Consider the following 20163-nt stretch of genomic DNA (forward strand, 5'->3'; position numbering starts at 1 on the left):
TGAAATCTGAAAGTATAAGTGGCTGAGAAGATATCCTGCTCTTTAAATCCTGGAACTTGAGAGAATATTTTCCAGTATCATTTTTGGTCTTGCCATTGCCTTTTTCTCTCATCTGGTCAAGCAGTTTGGAGTAGATGCTGTGCTTGCACTATATTGAAGTAGAATATATAAATATGTGGTGTTGAGTAATTTAGATTTTAAAAATAGTGTTGAGTTTTAGAACCCTTGCAGAGGATTAGTTTGTGTGCTACCTCTGTAACAACAGAATTGGTGTGATTTACAGGAATCATAAGTAGGAAATTAATTGCAGTTCTAGCACAGGCATGCTGTGCAAGTTCCTAGTTCACCAGTCAGATCATCAGCATCCGTCCCCATAATTGACCTGTGCAATAAAACTTTTGGCTTTAATGAGTGATAGTATGAATGGCAAGGGTTGCTGAAATTGTTGGACCATCAGCACCACACTTGAGTGTAACTTTTGAACTTGAGCTACTTCTACTTTTAAGTTACATACTCTGCTTTGAATTGTATTTTCTGGAAGACAGTAATTAACATGCCTGCAATGATCCCCCTAGATCCCCTTCCAGCTGAACAAATTATTTTGCCAATTGCCTGCAATTTAGTAAATTCAGATTAATTTTCTTCACTATTTTCCTTAGTTAAAAGCTTTCAAGGTCATTATTCCTCAGGAAATTGAGATTTCTATAACTGGGCTTGCAACATGTCAGATACTGAACTTGCTGTTACTTCCCCATCAATATTCTTCAGTTTTTAAACAGGAACTTTCAAAAATTACTGCTTTTGTTTTAGAAAGTATAAGAATATACTTTGTTCAGATAATTTTAGTTCACAAACTCAGTCATTAATTATACACTTTTTGCACAGAAATGGTGAAAAGTAGCTGAAAAGTGTGTATATATATATATGTCAGAATTAGCTTGAATAGTTTTTCCTTGCATTTCATATAATAAGTATAAAAAAAGGAATAGCCTAGATTATATAAAATCACAGCATTTACACTACCAGTGTCAGTTTTAGTGCAATTGCTGCATCAAACTGACTCTAATTTTTTTTTTTTTTTTTTTAACTTATAATCATTGCTTGCTACAAAGTCTCACTGAATTTCTTGTTGCTTTCAGTTGAAGGCAAAGGTAGTTTAAATAGGGATTCTCTATAAAAAGTAATGACTTTAAAATAGCATGTTTATATTCTGGATTGATAACTCATCCTCTTTTTTTGGCTAAACTTTTTTCAGGCTGTAGTATAAATTAATTCTGGAATGCACCCTCAAAACTTAGTTTCTGAACACAAAATATAGGAAGCAGATGCTATAGACTGAGTGCAGCAGACATTTACAGGCTTAACTTTTACAGGCTTAACTTTTGTGGACATTTACAGGTTTACAGGCTTAACTTCTCATAACTTTAATCCTGTTAAACTGGGGGTCACACAGCAAGAGGTTTATACTGCAAATGAGATTACTGAGCTCAAAGTTATCACAGTCATCAGAGAAGTTTGATTGAAAAATCATCAATCATTTAAAGTTAATGACTGCTGCGCTACGTAATGGTGAAGAAATATAAAAAGGGGCCTACTGATTTACTTTCTTCCATTGAATAGTTGGTTGTGTTCTGATTCTTAATACATTCTAGTTCTCAACATAATTCTATGTAAATACATGGACATCACACTTCTGCACATGAACTTTGTGTCAAAGTGTAATATTGCTACCTTCAAGAGTTCAGAATTTGTCACTTAAGTTCAAGGTGATGATTACTTGAAAACATTTTGTTTTAAGTGTTACCGATAATTTTGTTATTATTAACACTTAAAACATTCACAGTAGCTCCTATCATCTTCCTGTGCACATGCACACAGTATGTGCTTGCTCTAGATGAAAACACCATTCTGAATCTCTGTAAGTTTAGGCTTTTTTGGCTGTTTACCATTTAGAAAAATGGAATTTCCATTAAATTCTGTGTTAAATTTTTCGTTTAGTTCTTAGCCTGTTTCACAGTTTTCCACCTTACCTTATTACCTACATTTCCTTTGCACTTGCAGTGTTTCTTTCTCAGTCACCTTCTCATCTGCCCCTCCTGACTGACTTTTTTGTGCTCAGTCTGTCTCAATCCTTTCTGGGCTGCTTTAGGTAGATCATCTTTTGTATTCTAATTTTAGTGAACAATGGGATCTTTTGTGTTGAGAGCAGCATGACTTTACACAGGTGTAAGATCAGTTGAAATAGTACCTATTTAGGAAGAAAAATAAGAGGAGATTTCATTTTGGTTTGAATTACCATGAAGTTTTGCTTCCTTAAGATAAGGAACTTGAAATACTTCAAGAGCTGGAAATTATACTCTTAATTCAGATGGAAGCAGGAATGGGCTTGGATTTTGTGTGTACACACACATTTTAGTTTTATGGAGGATGCCACTTAATGTTCAAAACTTTTTCATTTACAGGAAATGTGATGCACTGAAAGTAACATATTCTAAGAAAATTGTTTTAAATATGGTTTTTTGTTTTTTTTTTTTTCTCTAGGCTTCTTAATCATTCCGTTTCAGTAAACACAAGGAACAGGCCAAAGCAGCCAATGGAATCTGAAAAATGGTATTGATATACTTTAATGAATCACAACTTTCAGTCTCTTATTGGATTCATTTTTGTTTATTGTGTCACTACTGTCACATCTCATGTCATACCGCTTTTAGCTGATGATGTAATTGAAGCTACAAGAGTAATATATTCTTGAGCTTCTTTCTTTCAGATTAAAAAAATAAAAATCTGTTCTTCTGAGCATTTAGGAAAATTGATGTCATCCAGAAACAAATTTGTAGGTCAGATTATGGCAACAATTCATCTGTGTTTCAGACTTCCAATTCCAGTGTGGAAGGCTGTACCTTCTCCCATAAGTGACGGTGCTGTGCAGGTCTCTTATCCTGTGTTACACAAAGTGGCACTGGAGCTGTGCTTAGGCATCTAAATTTTCCTCCTTGGCAGTCCTTTACTGCTCTTAAGAGCTGTTGGAAAAGTGTTGCTGGGAGCTTGGCCTACAACACCTTTATTGTTTGTGGAGGGTGTGTTACTGAGGAATCCACTGTCTGCAGGAGCTGTACTTAGGCTTTTTCTTTGAATTGAAAAAAAAACAAAACAAAAGAAAACACAACACCCACACACAAAACAAAGCAAAAAAACCCCAGAAACCATCAATGATCAAAAATAACCAAAGCCTTGTCTTTAGGGACTTGGGAAATTCCCTAATTTCCCCAATTTGGAGAGAAAAATGCTGTAACTGCTGGTGGTGCTGGATAGCAGTGGGGTGGGAATGGCTCTCTGGTGTTCAGCTACAACTCAGCAGAGCATCTTGACCCAGTGCAGCTCCTTCAGCGTGACACATCCTATTTTGGCTGTCTCCCCTCTCAGTGGTACCTGTGGTTTTGCACAGCTGGCTGCACACATGTCCTGTGGTTGTGTGACTCATGCTACAGCTGTTACTTGGAACTTTCCAGGCCTTGCTTACTTCCCACATGTTTTTCTCTATGAGTTGCTGTTACCTATTCAAGTGTACACCTCTGTTGGGCTTCTTTTTCATAGGGTAATAGAGGAATAATTAAATTTACCTTTTCCTTTTTTGTTAATGAAACAGGCAGGTCTGAGTCTTAAGTCCAAAACAAACTAAAAAATTCAAAAGAAGCTTTATCTGAATAAAGTAGTGTCGTGTGGAAGACCCATTGTCAAGTTATGTTAAGGGAGAGCAAAATATGATTTCAGATTTTAGATAAGTGGTCATACTTTTAAGCCACATTGTGACATCTTATACAGATGGCAGTGGAGAGGCCACTTTTTAAGGGTTAATTTTTTTTTTATATTTTTCAATAACTTGTTTTAAAGTACACAGAAATGTAGTGTGCTTCATAATACCTTTCATTTTACTTTTTAGTGTCTCAACAAATGAAGTGAATTCACCAGTGTCCCCATACAGCTGGCAGGTAAATATTTAAATGTAAATGTTGTGGCTTTATATTTGAGTGATTTTGTTGTTACTGTTTCCTTGATTTTGTTTCTATGGCAGAAAACTTTTATGCATTCATATGGTTGCTTATACACATAGTTCTTGAAAGTGTCTTAATTATGGTGGAAAATACAAACCCTTTGGAGATCTTATGCCTCAGTTTGACTTGTTTGTAATGGAGGCCTTTTGTTTTAAAAGCATGTGGTACCAGCTTTAAGGTCTTAAAACTAACAAGACATAAATTTTATTTTCTTGGGTTTAGTATGTCTTTCCATATAAAGGTATTGCCTCACCATAATGTTTAGTTTGATTTATAGATGCAACTTCTAGATGAGTTGAAGTTTTCATTTCCCATACCTCAATGAGAAGCTTGCATAATATGACAAAATTATAATTAAACTGTAGAGACTGCCTTATTATTTTAATCTATTAGTTATCTACAATATGCCCTCATATTCTTGTAAGAAGAAACAGAAATGTGGTACCCTTAGGAAACAGTTCATTCAGATTGTCTACTTTCAGTTTCCATAAAGTAGACAGTCATATATATTTTTTATTATTTAAGAATCAATCTACTTTACCTGTCTCCTCAGTACATATTGTATAATATCGTACTTTAAAAGAGAGATTTCTCTTCTAGCTTGTGGGGGAGTATAATCTTTTAGATAGGAAAAGCCAACAAATACTCAAACTGTCTTCTTGTAGCCATTCTTTCTCTGTGTGATGAGTATCCACAGTGAGAAATAAGATGTGATAGTGGCTAACCACACTTGGAACTGGTGTATTTGTGGCAGCATTTGCCAGTTTCCTAACCTACCTACAAAATCAGTCTCAGTGCTGAAAAGTGTTATTTTCTGAAGAATTATTTCACAGATTCTTTTTCTTCTGTGAAATATATTTTAGAATTTGAAAAGAAATTAGTGGTTTCTACCAGAATCACCATTAAGACTGTTAAACATTCAGGTCATAAATCTAGATTGAGCCAGGCAGACAATTAACAATTGTAGTTCATAATAATTTGTGCTAATACATAAGAGGTATGTTTACATTTTACATGAAAGTGTTTCTGACCATTATAGCCACTGGAAAACCAGAAGGATTCAGTGGATGAGCAGCATTGGCCAGAAACACAGCCAGTAATCTGGCAGAATGAAGAAAGAAGGAGAAGTAAACAAATTAGAAAAGAGTATTTCAAGGTAATGGGGGAATGAGGGTGGGTGATGCTTTTGTTTTTAATGAGTAGAAGAAACTATAAAACCAAGTAAAGGTAAAGCCTCAAAGGTTGTGATGCTTTTAAATTTGCATGTAACATATAATTTTTTATTTGTCTCCTTTGATTAATATATATATGTATGTATTTAGGATAATTTGAGAGTGCGAAAAAATCAAGAGGAAAAAAATTGATCAACGATTTTGTTTATCCTTTAAATAAAAGAAAGTAATTCATTGTTTTCTGGCAAAAGCAAAAATCAATCCTATCATTGGTCCTTCACCATCTCTTTGGAGGGATTTTTATGTAGCTGTTTATGTACTTATTTTTAGTGCAAAGAAAATATACATTGCCTTTTTTTTTTTTTTTAGCATGGTTCTAGGAATGATGTATGCCTTTTGGGTCTCATGGCATTAGTTTGCATTACAGAAGGAAAATTTTCAGTGTTCCCATGCTGCTGTAGTGTGCACCCGCAGTCAGCAGGTGCCAGTGTCTGCTTTCTGCAGAACAGAGGGGAATTTCTAGCAGCATTGGGTAACATTTGTTTTGGGCTATGCAGAGAAATGGAGGGTTCTTAGCAATGCTAGGTTGAATTAAAATTAAATTAATCACTTATGGAATTAGTTTCTTGGATCTTTGCCATCAAATATCTTTGTGAAATGCCAGGGAACTTCAAAGAAATTAAATTCTTGGGAGATCAGAGCATGCCATACAGTTCAGATACATTGTTGTGATTATAGAAGCCTTTTTCTTTTTTTTTTTTTTTTCCCCTGGAGAGATTATGGGGTTGTATCCTCTTTCCAGGGTTTTCATCCTGAAATTAATTTTTTTGCTGTGGCATTGGAGGACAAAGAGAGAAAAGCTTCTGAAGTAAAACAGAATTCAATTGTTTGCCTAGTTAAAGAGCTGTGCTACCATTACAGAAGTGGTTCCTGGTAACTTACCAGTCAGTTGTGAGTTCTGTGGTGGAAGCAGATGCCTGAAGTCACATTCCAAACAGCTCTAGATGAGTCTCCTGAAGTGAATGAAACAGCCTGTACCAGTAACAAAATACACTGTTTCATAGCTCATTTGCAAAACCAAGGCAAAAAGCTGCTGAAACAGAGCCTGTCTGCCATGCCAAAGTAGGGGAAAAAAAAAAAAATAGGTACCAGTGCTCTTGTGAGAAACCAGTGCCAGTAGTTGTCCCTTGCTTATCCTGCATTTGTGTCATGTCATGAGGAGCAGTAACCTGGCCACATACACCCCACAGACTTAGACTTCTGTAGTGATGATCTCTTTAATTTGATCTACATGGGACTTTTCCTACTTTTTAGTACACTTGATCTGTATTTAAAAAATAAAATAACGCTTTTGTAAATTTTTTCCTTCAGTTCCTCTTTAATTTCCTCCACTTTTAGCATAATCAGGGAAGTGGGACAGTGATGAAGGCAACACACAACAAATCAGACAGACCTGTGGGAAAAGCATTGTCTTAAATACATAAAAGGATATGATCAGACTTTGAAGTTTTAAAGGCAACCTTAATAATTTTTAATTTAATTTTTTACAATGTCAGGTCAGTTTCCTGATGTGTAGGCAGTCTTAGTCACATAAAATGTATTACAAAAGTAGCTTTCACAGGTTGCATAATTTTTTCTAAGAAATAATGCTTCATGTTAGCAGTTGTTAAGATCTTTTCACTTGGATCAGTTGTCACATGCAGAGTTCACATTATAAAAGTGTTTAGTTTTAAAATGCACTTCTCTCTTCAACTAATGAAGATCTTGTCTCACCTAGAAATGTCATGTTCTTTTCTGGTCTGTTTCTTTTTTGCTCCTTTTTTTCTGTAATATGGCTTGTTTTTCTCAGCAGCTTCATCAGTAATAAGTAACATCTGAGTGAAAGCAAGCCTTTTAGTTCAAATGAAAATCATGCTTTCATTTTAAAATAATAATTGTATGTGTTTTGCAGTATAAGTCTTCCAGGAAGAGTTCAAGTGGAAATGAAAATGATGAGGTGAGATGTAGTAATGGTGTGAAATATTAAGAAATATATTTCTTCTCTTGTCCTTTTTGAACAAATTAACTTTGCATTCCAAAGCCATAGCAGAAATAACTATTATACTTCTTTATTTGAAAAAAAAAAAAAAAAAGATCATGATTACCTGCTGGGGAACAGTAGGACATTTGCTTGCTTTGGTAATAGCAAAATTAATTCACTTATCAAGCAGAGGTGATGTAAAACTAATATTTGACGTACACAGCGAATAGTGGTTCCTTAGCTTACATATTTTAAAATTTAGTTGCTGCCAGTTTGTAGCATACTTGACAAATGGTACATGTCTTGTGTGTTTCATAATTTCATGTTTATTGTTAAATCATCATTTTCATTTTTATAATTTCATCTCTTTGATTTCTTTTTAGCAAGACAGTGATAATACTAATGTGTCCCCACAGTCTCCTGTGTCGTCTGAGGTACAAGTTTGTGGGTTTGTTTTTCATTCAACAAACATTTCTTTGTGTTCATTGCTGTCACTGGGTTTTCATGAAGATATGAAGCTGTTAGTTTCCTTTGAAATTACAATTAGAAGTTATTTCATCATAATAAAAATTCAAAAAGAGGTAGAAACTAGAGACAGATACTACCACTTGTTTTACCTTTGCAACTCTGATCTCCCCTGGAGTTCATATTTTTGGTTGGTGTGAGGAAAGGTATATTGCTTTGTCTCTATTATCTTTCCTGATGAAAATACTAATGAAACAAAAATCAGATTTGCCATATGTAATAGGCCTTCCTAAGGCAGACTGTTCTTCAAGGCACATAGTCACTGAGAGGATTTGAAGTTTATGGTCTAGTACTTTATACATGACCAGGAACCCAAAGGTGCTGACACTTCTCAAGGAGTTTCATCCTTCTCAATCCTGGGTGTCACCTTTGTGGTGCAGCCTTCCAGCTTCATTCAGGGGTGGCTGTGCATGGAGTGTCGCTGTGAGAGCACTGCACTGCTTAGCTCAAAATAAAGCAAATATTATTAACATTTCCACCTCGTGTCAGTAAGGAGCCCGAGAGAGCAGATTTAAAACATCTCACAAAATACACTGAAATGAAACAAGAGTATCTCATGTACATACCAAGATATTGAGTGTATTTCTTTTTTCAGATGGTGAAATGAGAAAAACCTGGTCTTCATAGTTGGAAGTAGATGCTTCTAAGAAATGTTTTGATGCTAAACATTGGGAAAATATTTGCATCTGCTTACAGCTGTCTTAAACTGTTTACAGAATGGTTTGCAGTGGTTTGAAATATTTCTTAGTAGATTTTAGATAATCTGGTGCTGCTTTTCTTTCTCATTATGACAGTTTTATCTGTATGTAGTAAGGTTATGTTCATTCCATTTATTTTATATTGTCCTCTTCAAAAGACTTTTACAGTTAAGCAGAAGGACTCTCCTTAGGCAATAATTTAAACAGTGTCTTGATGGGAACAAAAGTTATTTGTTCTAATGAGTGGAAGAAAACTGACTTCATCTCTTTCAACAGGATTATGAAAGGACAGATAGTAACACTCATGGTCCATTTGGTCTCAAACCAAGGTCAGGTAAGCTGCTGTTCTCTAACACAGTGTGTTTATTTCCCAGGCTGCAAGAGACAGTAAGCATAGCAGATGTCACAGTACAGCAGTTCACTCAATTTACTTATCACTGCATAGTACTGGGAAAGGCACAGACAGCTCTGCTTTGGCAAGTAAATAATTGGAAGCTTCTCAAGTTGCAGAGTGATTTGTTTGGGGTTTTTTTTTTGGGGGGGGTTGTTTACTTGATTTTTTTTTTCTTCCCACTCCTTTATTTTCTGCATACTTAGTCACTGTCAAGGAACAGGGAAATGGTACACAATTGTTATTGAGGTTTGAGGGCTCAAAGGCTTTATACTTGATTGAAAGTAAAACACAATTCAAGTAGTTTTTGAAGCTAGATTGAGATTCTTGAAGAAGTGCAGATGGAGTTGTATGTCCCTTACCGATACATCAATATTGAAGTCAGTTCAGTCTCCATATTTTCTAATTATTCATTTACACTTAAGTAAAATGATCTCTGCATTTTATTTGAAAGATGTTTCATAGGCATCATCTTTTCTTAAATATATTTGTTCTTAAAAGTTCCAGAGTTTTTTCCTATTTTTATCCTCACTTACAGATCTTTAGTTTTTGAATGTTCTTGATCTGAATTCTGCTGACTGGCTTCCCTCATGTTTGATAGCTTTCAGCCGTGCCTCACGCCAGGACTATGGTGCAGTGGATCCTGGGTTTACTATGAGGAGGAAAATGGAACATTTAAGGGAAGAAAGGGAGCAAATCAGACAGCTTCGCAGTGTAGGTACCATCATTCACTAAAATGGGTGCAGTGTGTTTAGTTTGTTCTGTACCACAATTTAAACTTTCATTTTAAAGGCTCCAAATTGTTGCAGTTGTACAAGCACATTCCTGTAGTGGTATTACTTCCTAAGGAATTTTATGGCAGCAGCCTGCACTGGTACATGTTTGGGTCCAACAAAAATATCAACTGGAAATTAGTTTGGGTTGTTTTCTTTCTAAAAAATAAAGAGAAATTAATTTTTTTCCTAAGGTTTTAAATTTTCCTAGGGAGACAATAAATCTGCTTGTGTTTGGTATTGTTTGACCTGAGATCTGAAGAAAAATGATTATTGTTTTCTAAATGGCTAAATGCTTTTTGATTGTAGGAAGTTGCTACAAATGTTATAATACTGAATGGGATCTGCATTTCAGATTTCCAGTAAATTGTTTTTTGTGTAGTTCTGTTTTCAAGGCATTTAGCAGTTAGAGTTAACTAAATCATAGTTAACTCTAAAGAATTAAAATTTTCTAAAGAAAATCTGCTTTTCAGGGCAATGCTGATTTGTGGTGTCATTTCTATGAAGGACGTTTGTTTTGTCTGGTTCACTTCCTGAGAAGTGAAGTCTTGTTGGGGTGGGAAAAAATCATTGTTTGCATTCTCTGTTTTGCATGGGCCCTTGGCCACCCCAGCTTAACTTTCATCTGTACAAATGAAATAGCCTTTCCCACAGTTGTGTTCCCTTCTTTTTCTTTTCCTCCTTCTCATAAAATCCTGTATGGTTTCAATTCCCAGATTCTACACTGATGACATATTCAGCATAACATTTCTGTCCTTAAGTTCTGTGCTTTCCTGTTATGAGCAGTGAGTTTATTGTATGGGCTTGAGAGCTGTGTATTCTGGTCACTGTTGACAGAATGTCTTTCTCAATGTATGTTGTGTCATTTAAAAAAAACCCACATAATAACATAAAACACAAGAAAACCCCAACAATACAAACAAAAGGAACACAGAGACTATAAGGAGAAAAGGATGTTTATACTGAGTACAGTGTAAATTTATTCTGTTTATTTCACTTTAGTATTAAAATGTTCCTTTTAAACATCTACATGCTTTAAAATACCCTGGATTTAAAATGAAAAATCAGCTCATGTTGAGGGTAACTTACTTACGGCCTTTTTCCTAGAATCTTGAATCCAGGTTGAAGGTAATTTTGCCAGATGACATTGGAGCAGCGTTGATGGATGGGGTGGTTCTTTGCCATTTAGCCAATCATATAAGGCCACGTTCTGTTGCCAGCATTCACGTCCCATCGCCAGCAGTGGTAAGGCATAAATAATTTACCTCATTTTTGGTTCATCTTACATGAAAACAAGCTTTTGAATTTCAGTACTAAAACATTGTGACTCATGTTTACCGCATTAATTTTCTACATTACTCACTTTGGTTTTTCTGTGAGAAGCACTAAATGAGGCTCAGAAGTTTAGTTTGAGCTACTTTTCTCATACTGAGTCTTCATAGAATGTGTCTTGTGTTTTAGTAACTGTAAGTGAATTTATATCAGAGGTATGCAGCACTCTTTCATAAATGTCTGATGAAGATCTAATATCCTGTCTTCACAGCCTAAACTCAGCATGGCAAAGTGCCGAAGAAATGTTGAAAACTTTCTTGATGCTTGTAAAAAATTGGGCGTTCCACAGGTACACTAATTGCTTTATTGATTTATTTATAACCACAGAAGATGTCAGCAGATAGTGAGTTTGGGGGGTTAGGGGAGCTTTATTTAGGGAGCAACAGTGATTATGACACTGACCAGAGAACTTGAAGATCTGAAGAGAAATTCCATTCCAGGCTTATGAAGTGAACTTGAGGAACTTCATGGGTTTCTAGTCAGTTCTTAATAGTAAAATAACACTGTATAGCGCTTTTACTATACAGTGTATTTTACTTTTACTATAAAAGTTTTTACTTTTTAATAGTAAAAATAACACTGACCTCCTTATAAAATATATTGTCATCTAAACAAAGGAATGGACTTGAGGGTGATGTTTTATTACTTGAAAGTCTTGAGTTTAGCAACTTGCTTGGCATGAATTCATGCCAAATGAATTGGCCTGGGAAACATCCTGCACTTACAGAAGTCTGTAGCCTGAATGATTAGCTGTCTTTTTTAGCATGGCTGTAGTCGCAGCCCATTACTTGTGCTGCTGCTGCCCAAGTTTATCCTCTTACCTCCTTTGATGAGGGGAAAAAACCTAAAAATTCAATTATTTCCTACATATTATGAGACAAAAAATTCCCTTGATCTTCTTTAGTGCAAGAAGAAAATTAGAAGATAGATTTAGAAGCTGGTTTACTGCTCTGCCATCGCTTATGTCTCATGTGGAGCCACAGGCCATTCAGAAGCTAGAGGTGCTGATATTTACCTCATAAATTACTTGTAACACTAGCTGGCAGTTGGGAAGATTGTCCAGCTTGTGGTGAATTTTGAGACTGAATGATGACTTTCTTGGAGAGTGGTTTATTATTGAGTCTATCAGCACTTCTAAGTTATCCCAAGAGAAAGATTGGTAATAAGTCTGCACAACAGGGGAAGGGGGAAGAAGGCCACTGAGCCAACAGCACCCACCAGCTTGTTTTTCGTACTCTGCTTATGAAAAAAAAGTTTTTACTTGATGAATTTAGCAGTCTTTTATGTATCTTCTGACATTGTTGTAGTTTAGCACTTTATACAGATTATAGCTATAACAAGTTTCTGCCCATTCTGTTGCTGTAGAGAGCCACACATGACATTTAATGCCAAAGGTCTTTTCTCTGCAAGTGTCTTCCTGATGTGTGTATGACTTCAGAGAATGTGTTTGTTACCTGCCCTGGGGACAAGACATGGAACTGGTTAAATGTCCTGTGTTCTTTTGCAGGAGAGACTTTGCTTGCCTCATCACATTCTGGAGGAAAGGGGTCTGGTGAAGGTTGGCCTCACAGTTCAAGCTCTGCTTGAGTTGCCTGCGTTGAAAGTATCTCAGCTTTCTTCTATGTGACACAACTTCTTGGCAGCTAGACAGCTTCCCATTTGCTCTGTTGATATGGATTGCTCTGAGGCACTTCAGCCTCCCACACAGGAACACCCAAGCCATCAAAAACTAAAATCTGTCCAGATGCTGTAGAGAGCCTTACTTTGGAGCTGTGTGTGAAAACCTTGGAGTCAGTTCAGAGTTAAAAGAACTTAACTATTCTTTCTTTTTTCTCTTGTAATTGGATGTATAAAGAGAATGTGGTAGCATCAGGTTCTCTTTCTAGTTAAGTTAAAAGCTGCCATTTAACATCTCAGTGTTAGAGTTAAATGCTGGATTTCTTTTTTTACATTGAAAATGTTTGAATTACTTTGGAAAGTACAAAGCACACCCCCCGTCACTTTAATTTTTTGAGTCAATAATTTGATTTAAAGATAAGACAAAAATGTAGCGATGGTATGATGGTAAAAATGTGAGCAACTGATCACTTGTAATCCCCTTTCACTCTCTGAAAGCTTAATATTTGCGTTTTTTTGTTTTTTGCACTCATGATTGTAACTTACGCACTTCTAACATTGCCAGTATTGAGTCTGAGTGTCTGGTGATTACACAGAACAGGATACAGTGAGAAAAGGACACAGTTTATTGAGTTTTTCCAGTCTTCTAGGTTGGTGCCAAATATTTTTTTTCAGTTTTACTGTAGATTGTTTACCTGTGAAGTGCCTGTGTAATTGATAATTCTTAATAGTCTTAAGCATTTTTGAAATTTATTTGTTTAAAATAGATAAAATGGAAATTTTTTAATATTTTAATAGTTTTTTTGTAAAATCAGTATGTGAAGATTTAAGTAATACTTCACATTTTTGATGTTGGGTGTTTTAAGTTTGTTGCACAATTTAATTGGTTATTTGTTGTCTAATAATTAGAAAATACTGTAAATACTTTTTATTTATGATATTTAATTTGATAATACCTAATTACTTTTGGTTTAATGTACTGTTGGACAAAAACAAAGTTGTCTACTTTTCTTTGTTTGGGACAAACAAATACACATGATGAATAAGACATGAGGACTAGTGATTCGTACAGAGTAATTTAGGACATTTTGATAAAACTGCCAAAATCTCAGGTTTACGCTGTGATGTTCAGGATTTTGTGTAATTGCTCCTGATCTCACATTACATTTTTACAACAGGTATATCCATAATTTAGCTGGAAGTATCAGTGTTTATCTTTTTAGTGTTTGCAGGGTTTATTGTGTAATTTACATGAGTGTGGCATTAGCACACGGGTCAGTTTGTACAAATGTCACTGTGCTGAGACATTAGATCAATTGATAAATGTGAAAACAAAACATTTCCACTGTGGTGGTTTTTTGAAACTCCCGAGTTCATTTATTTGCTTCTGCACAAATTCTTGGTGTTTTGAGAACATTTTGAAACCATACACAGTTGAGTTCTTCTCTAAACAAGTTGCAAATAATTTCATACTTTCGGTAGTAAATCTGTTTGTATTAGTTAGTTCCTCATGAATAGGTAGCTCAATTAAAAAAATGTTTTGACTGCCACAGATTTTCTATTTCAGGCTAAGTTATTTTCAGCTGAGGGATGTGTTTGCCAAGCGTGTGACAAGATTTGATTGGGTTCTTTCCAATTGATCAAGACCCCATGTAAGATAACTCATAAAATAATAAGGGAGGAGTACTGTCTATTCCTTCTACTGTAGTCCTTATAGGCAATAGCTGACAGGAAAAATAACTTTTTTCTGATGATAAGTTTAAAATTACCACTTATTTTTAAATCCATTGAAACGAGATAGTGTACATGAAATAGTTTAAATCCACTATTGTTCATATGGTGTTGTCTTAAAACACACCTTATGGAGAGGCTGGTGTATAAATTAATTTGCAAAGTCCTAGCTATAAATCTTAGGTTAGATAAATATGTGTTTAAGGAAACTGGATTGCTTTGACATTTGAAATATTGTATTTCAAATCTATCTCTAATTGGTTCTTGTATCTCTTCTTAATGGTTATTTTAACAACTTCCATCTCTATTTTCATTAAAGGCACTATCTGAAAAGTCATGCAAAAACTAATGAAAAAGCTATAATTCACTAAGCAAAATGCTTGCCTGCTGCATTTAAAAATCCAGCCACTCAAAAAGAATTAGTCCTTGTTTTTCATGTCACTGTTGTTGTTACTACCAGAGCAAAGTTCTAGTTCAGTCTTAGCCATGGAAGTGCTGACTATAAATTGTCACTTTCAGTTAGTGAAAGCTGATCTCCACTGCTATTTCACTGTCATATTTAAAAACATTTTCTGATCTTAAGGTAACATTTTTCCTTCTTGAACTAATTTTATTAAGTTACATCACAGTGTAAACATTAAGAATTCCCTTTGATGTAGCATGGCAGCTGCTGACTACTTAGGGGTTTTTCAAACTCCTTAGTAAGTTGAAAACTGGATATGAAACTTATGTACTCATTTTAAATTCAAAACTACTAAAACAACTTTTTTGGGTTTTTTAGTACTCTGCAGTTCTTCCCCACAGACTTGCCAGCAACAGTCTTGCTTTGCCATTCCTTGGAAATTATTGTGGCTCCCTTCTTGCTTATGGGAAGGATAATCATGATTCTTCCAAGGCTTCCCTTTTAGCATGGCAAAGATTAAAACCTTCAAGTACCCTTAGGAGCAGTCTGAGAAAAGATTGACTGTGCTTGGATGAATCTTTGTCTTCTCTAACTGGTTTTACAAATAATAATCTAAAGCTGTGCTAACATTGGCTTTGGTACCCATTGTGATTTTTTTAAGAGCAATTTCAAAAATTATGCTAAAAAGATTTGAATTTTAAGTTTTCCTATCCAAGTAGCCTGTGGAAATAGTTGTGTCTTCTCTGTACAAGAATTTGCATACTCTATTCCTTTCTCTCTTTCTTTTTGTTTCCCAGCATCTTACTTATTTTTGTTCATTCTCAGATCTGGTGATTGACGTTGTTGGTTACCTTGGGTCACTTTTTGCCTCCCTCTTTAATTTTTCCGAGAAATTGTTCTGTGGCACTGGTGAACTATTGTGATTCCAGAATCCCTGCTCCAGACGTTTCCAGGGTTTGAGATGCCCATTTTCCATTTTGTTTGGAATGTGATGCCATTACTTAGTACTTGATACAGCTGATGGGGTAGTTAAAAACAGAGGCCTGGTCAGTTCCTGTTGCACTTACTCCATTTTCACTTACAACATGAAGGGAGATGCATTAAGTTTTCCTAATAAACTTTGCAATAATGTGGCATGAACTGTAGATTAGAGTGAATCAGCATAGTGGCAGGGCTTCTGGCCTTGTGTATTTTTTGTGTTTTATGTCACTGGATACAGTATGTCACACATGACTGATCTTTCACTTGAGCAATAATGTCCCAGCTATGGTGAGGTCTTAAAGCAGTGACAGGAAAATAATTGTTGTGAACTGTAGTGTCTTCCCAGAGAGTTCTCAGAAATGCTTTACATCTGTTCTCCAGCACTGCTAATCCAGTGTGCTCACTAGGACACTGCCAGGGATGCAGAAACCACCCAGACCGCTGCAGCTGGAGGCCTTTCAAAATCTAACCAAGAACTATGAGCATAAAATAGGGAGAAATTAATTTGAAACAGTAAACAACTGACATCGATCATACGATTTTTTTTTTTAAATTTTTTTTTTAATCCTAGCCTTTACTGAAGTCAAGGCAAGTTTTACCTTTGACTTCAGTAGATTTTTGATTTGTGGGACACCTGAGCTGGAGACCATAGCAAATGTGACTTGTTTGACACTAGCAAACGTAAGTGTCAGATTCTTGACTAAAATAGTGACCTCTGGTAAGTCAAATGAAGTCGTAAAATGTAAAATGTGGATTCATTTAATAAAAATCTTCTGATAAGCAAACAGTATTTAGATGGTAGGAAAAATTACATTGAAGTGAGGTGAGAAGGTGTGTTACCTCAATAAAATTGTAGGTGAGGACAACCGTTAGGTTTTTACTGCGCTAAAAACTGTATTTCAAATACCAAATCATTTAGTGGTAGTCTCCTCAGATTTTGACATAAATCTGTAGCCAAATCCAAACAAAAATGAAGACATCTGCTTTCACTAAAATGGAACTTTCATATGTCATGTTGGTACTGAAGAGAAGGATGAAGGTCTGGCACTTCTTCCTTTTGCTGATTCCTTAAATGTTTATTTGAAAGGCTGATTCCACTGATTTCAACTGAAAGCAACCTTGTGGGAGTTTTTTCTGCAGACAGGAGATGTGGTTTGGTATTGGCAAGTCAAATGTCACTTTTCTCTCACCAAGTCAGGCTAATGTCTGTGTTTCTGTTAGAGGATCTCTACTCGGAAAGCAAAACCAAATAAACACACCCCAACACACACAAATTTGGAATTAAAAACCTGTCATTAAGACCAGCAGTGGGAAAGGCGATGTAGCCTTGCCCAAGCAGAGAGTGCTCTGAGTTGATTTCACATTGAATCGCTTCACCAGGAAAAGCCTTCAGTCTTAGTAAAGAAAGGTGTGTTTTGTAGCTGAGGGATGAGGATTCTTGAGTGCATGGAGCTTCCAGTAGAGTTTAGAACAAGGAGGAATTTGCCATCTGTGTTTCCAGAGCCCGTTTGGTTTGGACAGCTGTGTCCCAGTGCTGCAGGAAGCACGGCCTTGCAGGGTGCACTGCCCGTGCCCAGCCCTGGGCAGGGGACCTGCCATGTGCCACTCGTGGTCCCCTGCCTTTGTGCCAGTGACACCTGTGCAGGACAACTGCTGGCAGAAACACCTCCTTGCTCTTAAAGAGATGCTGCAACCTGAGCAGAACCACCAAAGGATAATTTGAGAGTGTTCAATAATAGATACTCACCAATACTTAACTTCCAACAGCAGTGGGTGGTGTAGTGAGGCAGAGGAAGCTTTTGCTCTGGGAACTACTGACCTTTTCTGACTGAAAATTGCACCGTGGCTCTGAACTGATTAATGTGGCCCTCGAGCACTTCCATGGGGGAATGCAAAGAGTGTTGCTGGGTTTGTTCCATATGCAACACACTGGGTCATGTGTAATTCATTTACAGACAGAGGGAAAAGTGAACTGTCTATTCTTAATGAGCAGTGTTATGGTACAGGTTTGTTTTGTAAAATATGAAGATAATTTTTTTTTTTTCCTGTGAAGAAAAATTCTGCTGATCTTCACTGCTTAAAGAGAGAATATATGTGATTAATTGGATTTCAGTTTATACTTCCCACTGCACAGGAGAAGTTCTGTGTTTGTTACATAATAAAATGCCCTTTTCTTTATTTGTCTTTAAATATTTAACATGGTACAATTTTGGCAACATATCTTAAAATTGTACTTACATGAAGAGTTTGTTCCCTCATTGGGTTTGATCATTATTTTTTCAGCATGAGAGGCAAAGGGCAGCAAAATTGCTGCAAGCTACTTGGTCAGTTTCTAGGGAAGGAATACCAGTTATCATAAAATGACATCTAATAAATCATTTTTAGTTCAAATTATAGATAGCAAATTGCATTTTCAAAAAAGAATATTCAGAATTTTTTTTACATTTTAGAATCCTAAACTTAAGCAAAAACCAAAAATTTTTTCCATGGCTACTCTAGTATCTTAGGAAATTCTAAAGGAAAAGAATAGCTCAGACTGACAGGAAATATAATTGTTTTGGAAAAGTTTTGATATTGGCAGTGTTGAATTTTTAATTGAATTTGATCCATTTAAAATCTTTTGCAACCTAAATAAGTCTATGATTGTAAGGTTTCAGTGAGACCAGATTTTCCCTCCAGAGTTTTGTAACTCAGTTGCTACATAAACTCAGTCATTTAAAGTAAATTCTTGGCACTAAGGAGGGTTTCCTCACTTCATTCAAAGTTACAGGAAATAAGGCAAACATAACTTCTTCCATCATAGTTTTATGAAGTCAGATTGTAAAACAGAGTATTTGGAAATGCCACAAGGATACTTTTTTGCTTTGTTTCATTTTAAAATGAGTGAACCAGTGAAATACTTCCAAAATTACTGCATTTGCGTAGGGTTTGGTTGTGCCATCCCAGGCACGGGAACTTGAAGTGAGTGTTCAGTATTGATACACATGCTGAAGCTGTGCAGGACTGTGCTCTTCTCATGGAGCTGTTGATGCAGCTGTGTTTGCTGAAGGGATGTGGTACCTGAAGCATTCCTGCAGCCATGGGAGTTCCTGCCTGCGGCTGCTCTTGGCACCAGCAGCAAGGCAAGGCTGAGATTCCCAAGAGGAGCACACACAGATGTAGTGAAAAAGGGTGGGTTGGTGGAATACATTGGGAGTCATGTGAATACTTTTTACTGTTATGGAATGTCTAGAACAATGAAAATGTGCTTTACTATTATCATTCAGTTGGTATTCAGTTATTTTATTTTGTAACTTGTGGTTATAAAACTCAGAAGATGCCATGTAACCAAATGGTCAACATGTAAATGTGTGCAGAATGTGGCAAAAGTAGTTCTGAGGGCACAGCAGGAGAATGATCATTAAAAATAGATGCTCAAATTGTGTATATACTTGCAAAATTTTTGATAGTGCATTTCAATTGATTTTGCATTTCATATTCTTGTAAAGTGCATCTTTCATACTTTTGAAGATTGTCTGCTTGTACTATACTGTATTAAGCCTTTTTTCAGGATTTCCATTATTGCTGGAGCTTCCAACATACATGTTTATTTCGAAAAATGTTCCTACTGTTGTTTTTTTTTTTTTTTTGTAAATAGTGTTTTGTATTAAATTTGCATGGATAAAACCTACATTTCCAAAACCATTGTACATACACTATGTATAAAATACAAACTGTTTCATAATTTTCATGTAGTCAAGTTACTCGGTTTGATTTCATTTCAGTTTATATATTTGTAGTAAATAATGAGAATTTGTTGTATGTTCTCTCAAATGTCTGTGTTGTCATTTTGATAGATAAGTGACTGCCTCATTATGTCAGGAAATACATCCTCTGACAAAAGAAAAGCTAACTCCTGGTTCAGGGAAGTAGGACACACCCACATATGAAGTATGTTGGGATTTCAGTTTTGACCAACAGTGGTGAGAATATATGAGGATCAAGATGCCCTCACTTGTAGCAATCTTTATACATTTCAACACTTCCCTGTGAGAACTGTGTCTTCTTGCATATATATTTGGAGCACCATAGATTTTTGAGTCTTGCTAATGATAACATTAAACCAGCACAGAAATTCCTCCTGACAGAGGTGATCTGTTTCACTTCTGTTCCCTGGGCTGTGTCTGGCAATAGCACAGATAATATGTGTGCTTTGCAGTCATCAGTTGCTTGATCCAGCATTGGGGAGCACAACTGCCACGTTTTGGAGCTGTTGTTAAATTGGGTTATTTAGATGTAGGTTAATAGAATGTTTATATGACCAAGTTTTTTACCTTAATTTCTTTTAGATTATTTAAAAATGTAGACAATTTTAGTCTTAGACCTGACTATTGAAAACAACTCTCTTTTGAGAGGTATTTTTTCCTGAGAGACCTTGTTCTGCACGTGCACACACCCAGCTGCTTTTGTTTTCTGCTGAGGCACATTT

The 20163-nt window shown here is 35.8% G+C and overlaps 1 protein-coding gene across 2 annotated transcripts in view; it reads left to right on the forward strand.

Moving 5' to 3' along the window:
• The window catches only part of LOC102101352 (leucine-rich repeat and calponin homology domain-containing protein 2), a 40820-nt gene extending 21312 nt beyond the window's left edge, over positions 1 to 19508 (forward strand). Inside the window, exons 12-21 of one of the 2 annotated variants that reach the window (XM_005527469.3) lie at positions 2542 to 2610; positions 3941 to 3989; positions 5092 to 5208; positions 7176 to 7220; positions 7628 to 7678; positions 8744 to 8801; positions 9460 to 9572; positions 10739 to 10876; positions 11175 to 11252; positions 12471 to 19508. In XM_005527469.3, coding sequence (XP_005527526.1) covers positions 2542 to 2610; positions 3941 to 3989; positions 5092 to 5208; positions 7176 to 7220; positions 7628 to 7678; positions 8744 to 8801; positions 9460 to 9572; positions 10739 to 10876; positions 11175 to 11252; positions 12471 to 12590 — 838 coding nt within the window. In that variant the 3' untranslated portion in view covers positions 12591 to 19508. The remainder of the gene's footprint in view (positions 1 to 2541; positions 2611 to 3940; positions 3990 to 5091; positions 5209 to 7175; positions 7221 to 7627; positions 7679 to 8743; positions 8802 to 9459; positions 9573 to 10738; positions 10877 to 11174; positions 11253 to 12470) is intronic. The other variant, XM_088062582.1, reaches the window with a different exon arrangement.
• The last annotated feature ends 655 nt before the right edge of the window (positions 19509 to 20163 follow it).

This window comes from Pseudopodoces humilis, chromosome 15 (assembly GCF_049639895.1).
Source record: "Pseudopodoces humilis isolate 2021_Gansu_Grassland_sample_001 chromosome 15, ASM4963989v1, whole genome shotgun sequence".
NCBI classification, from domain to species: Eukaryota; Metazoa; Chordata; class Aves; order Passeriformes; family Paridae; genus Pseudopodoces; species Pseudopodoces humilis.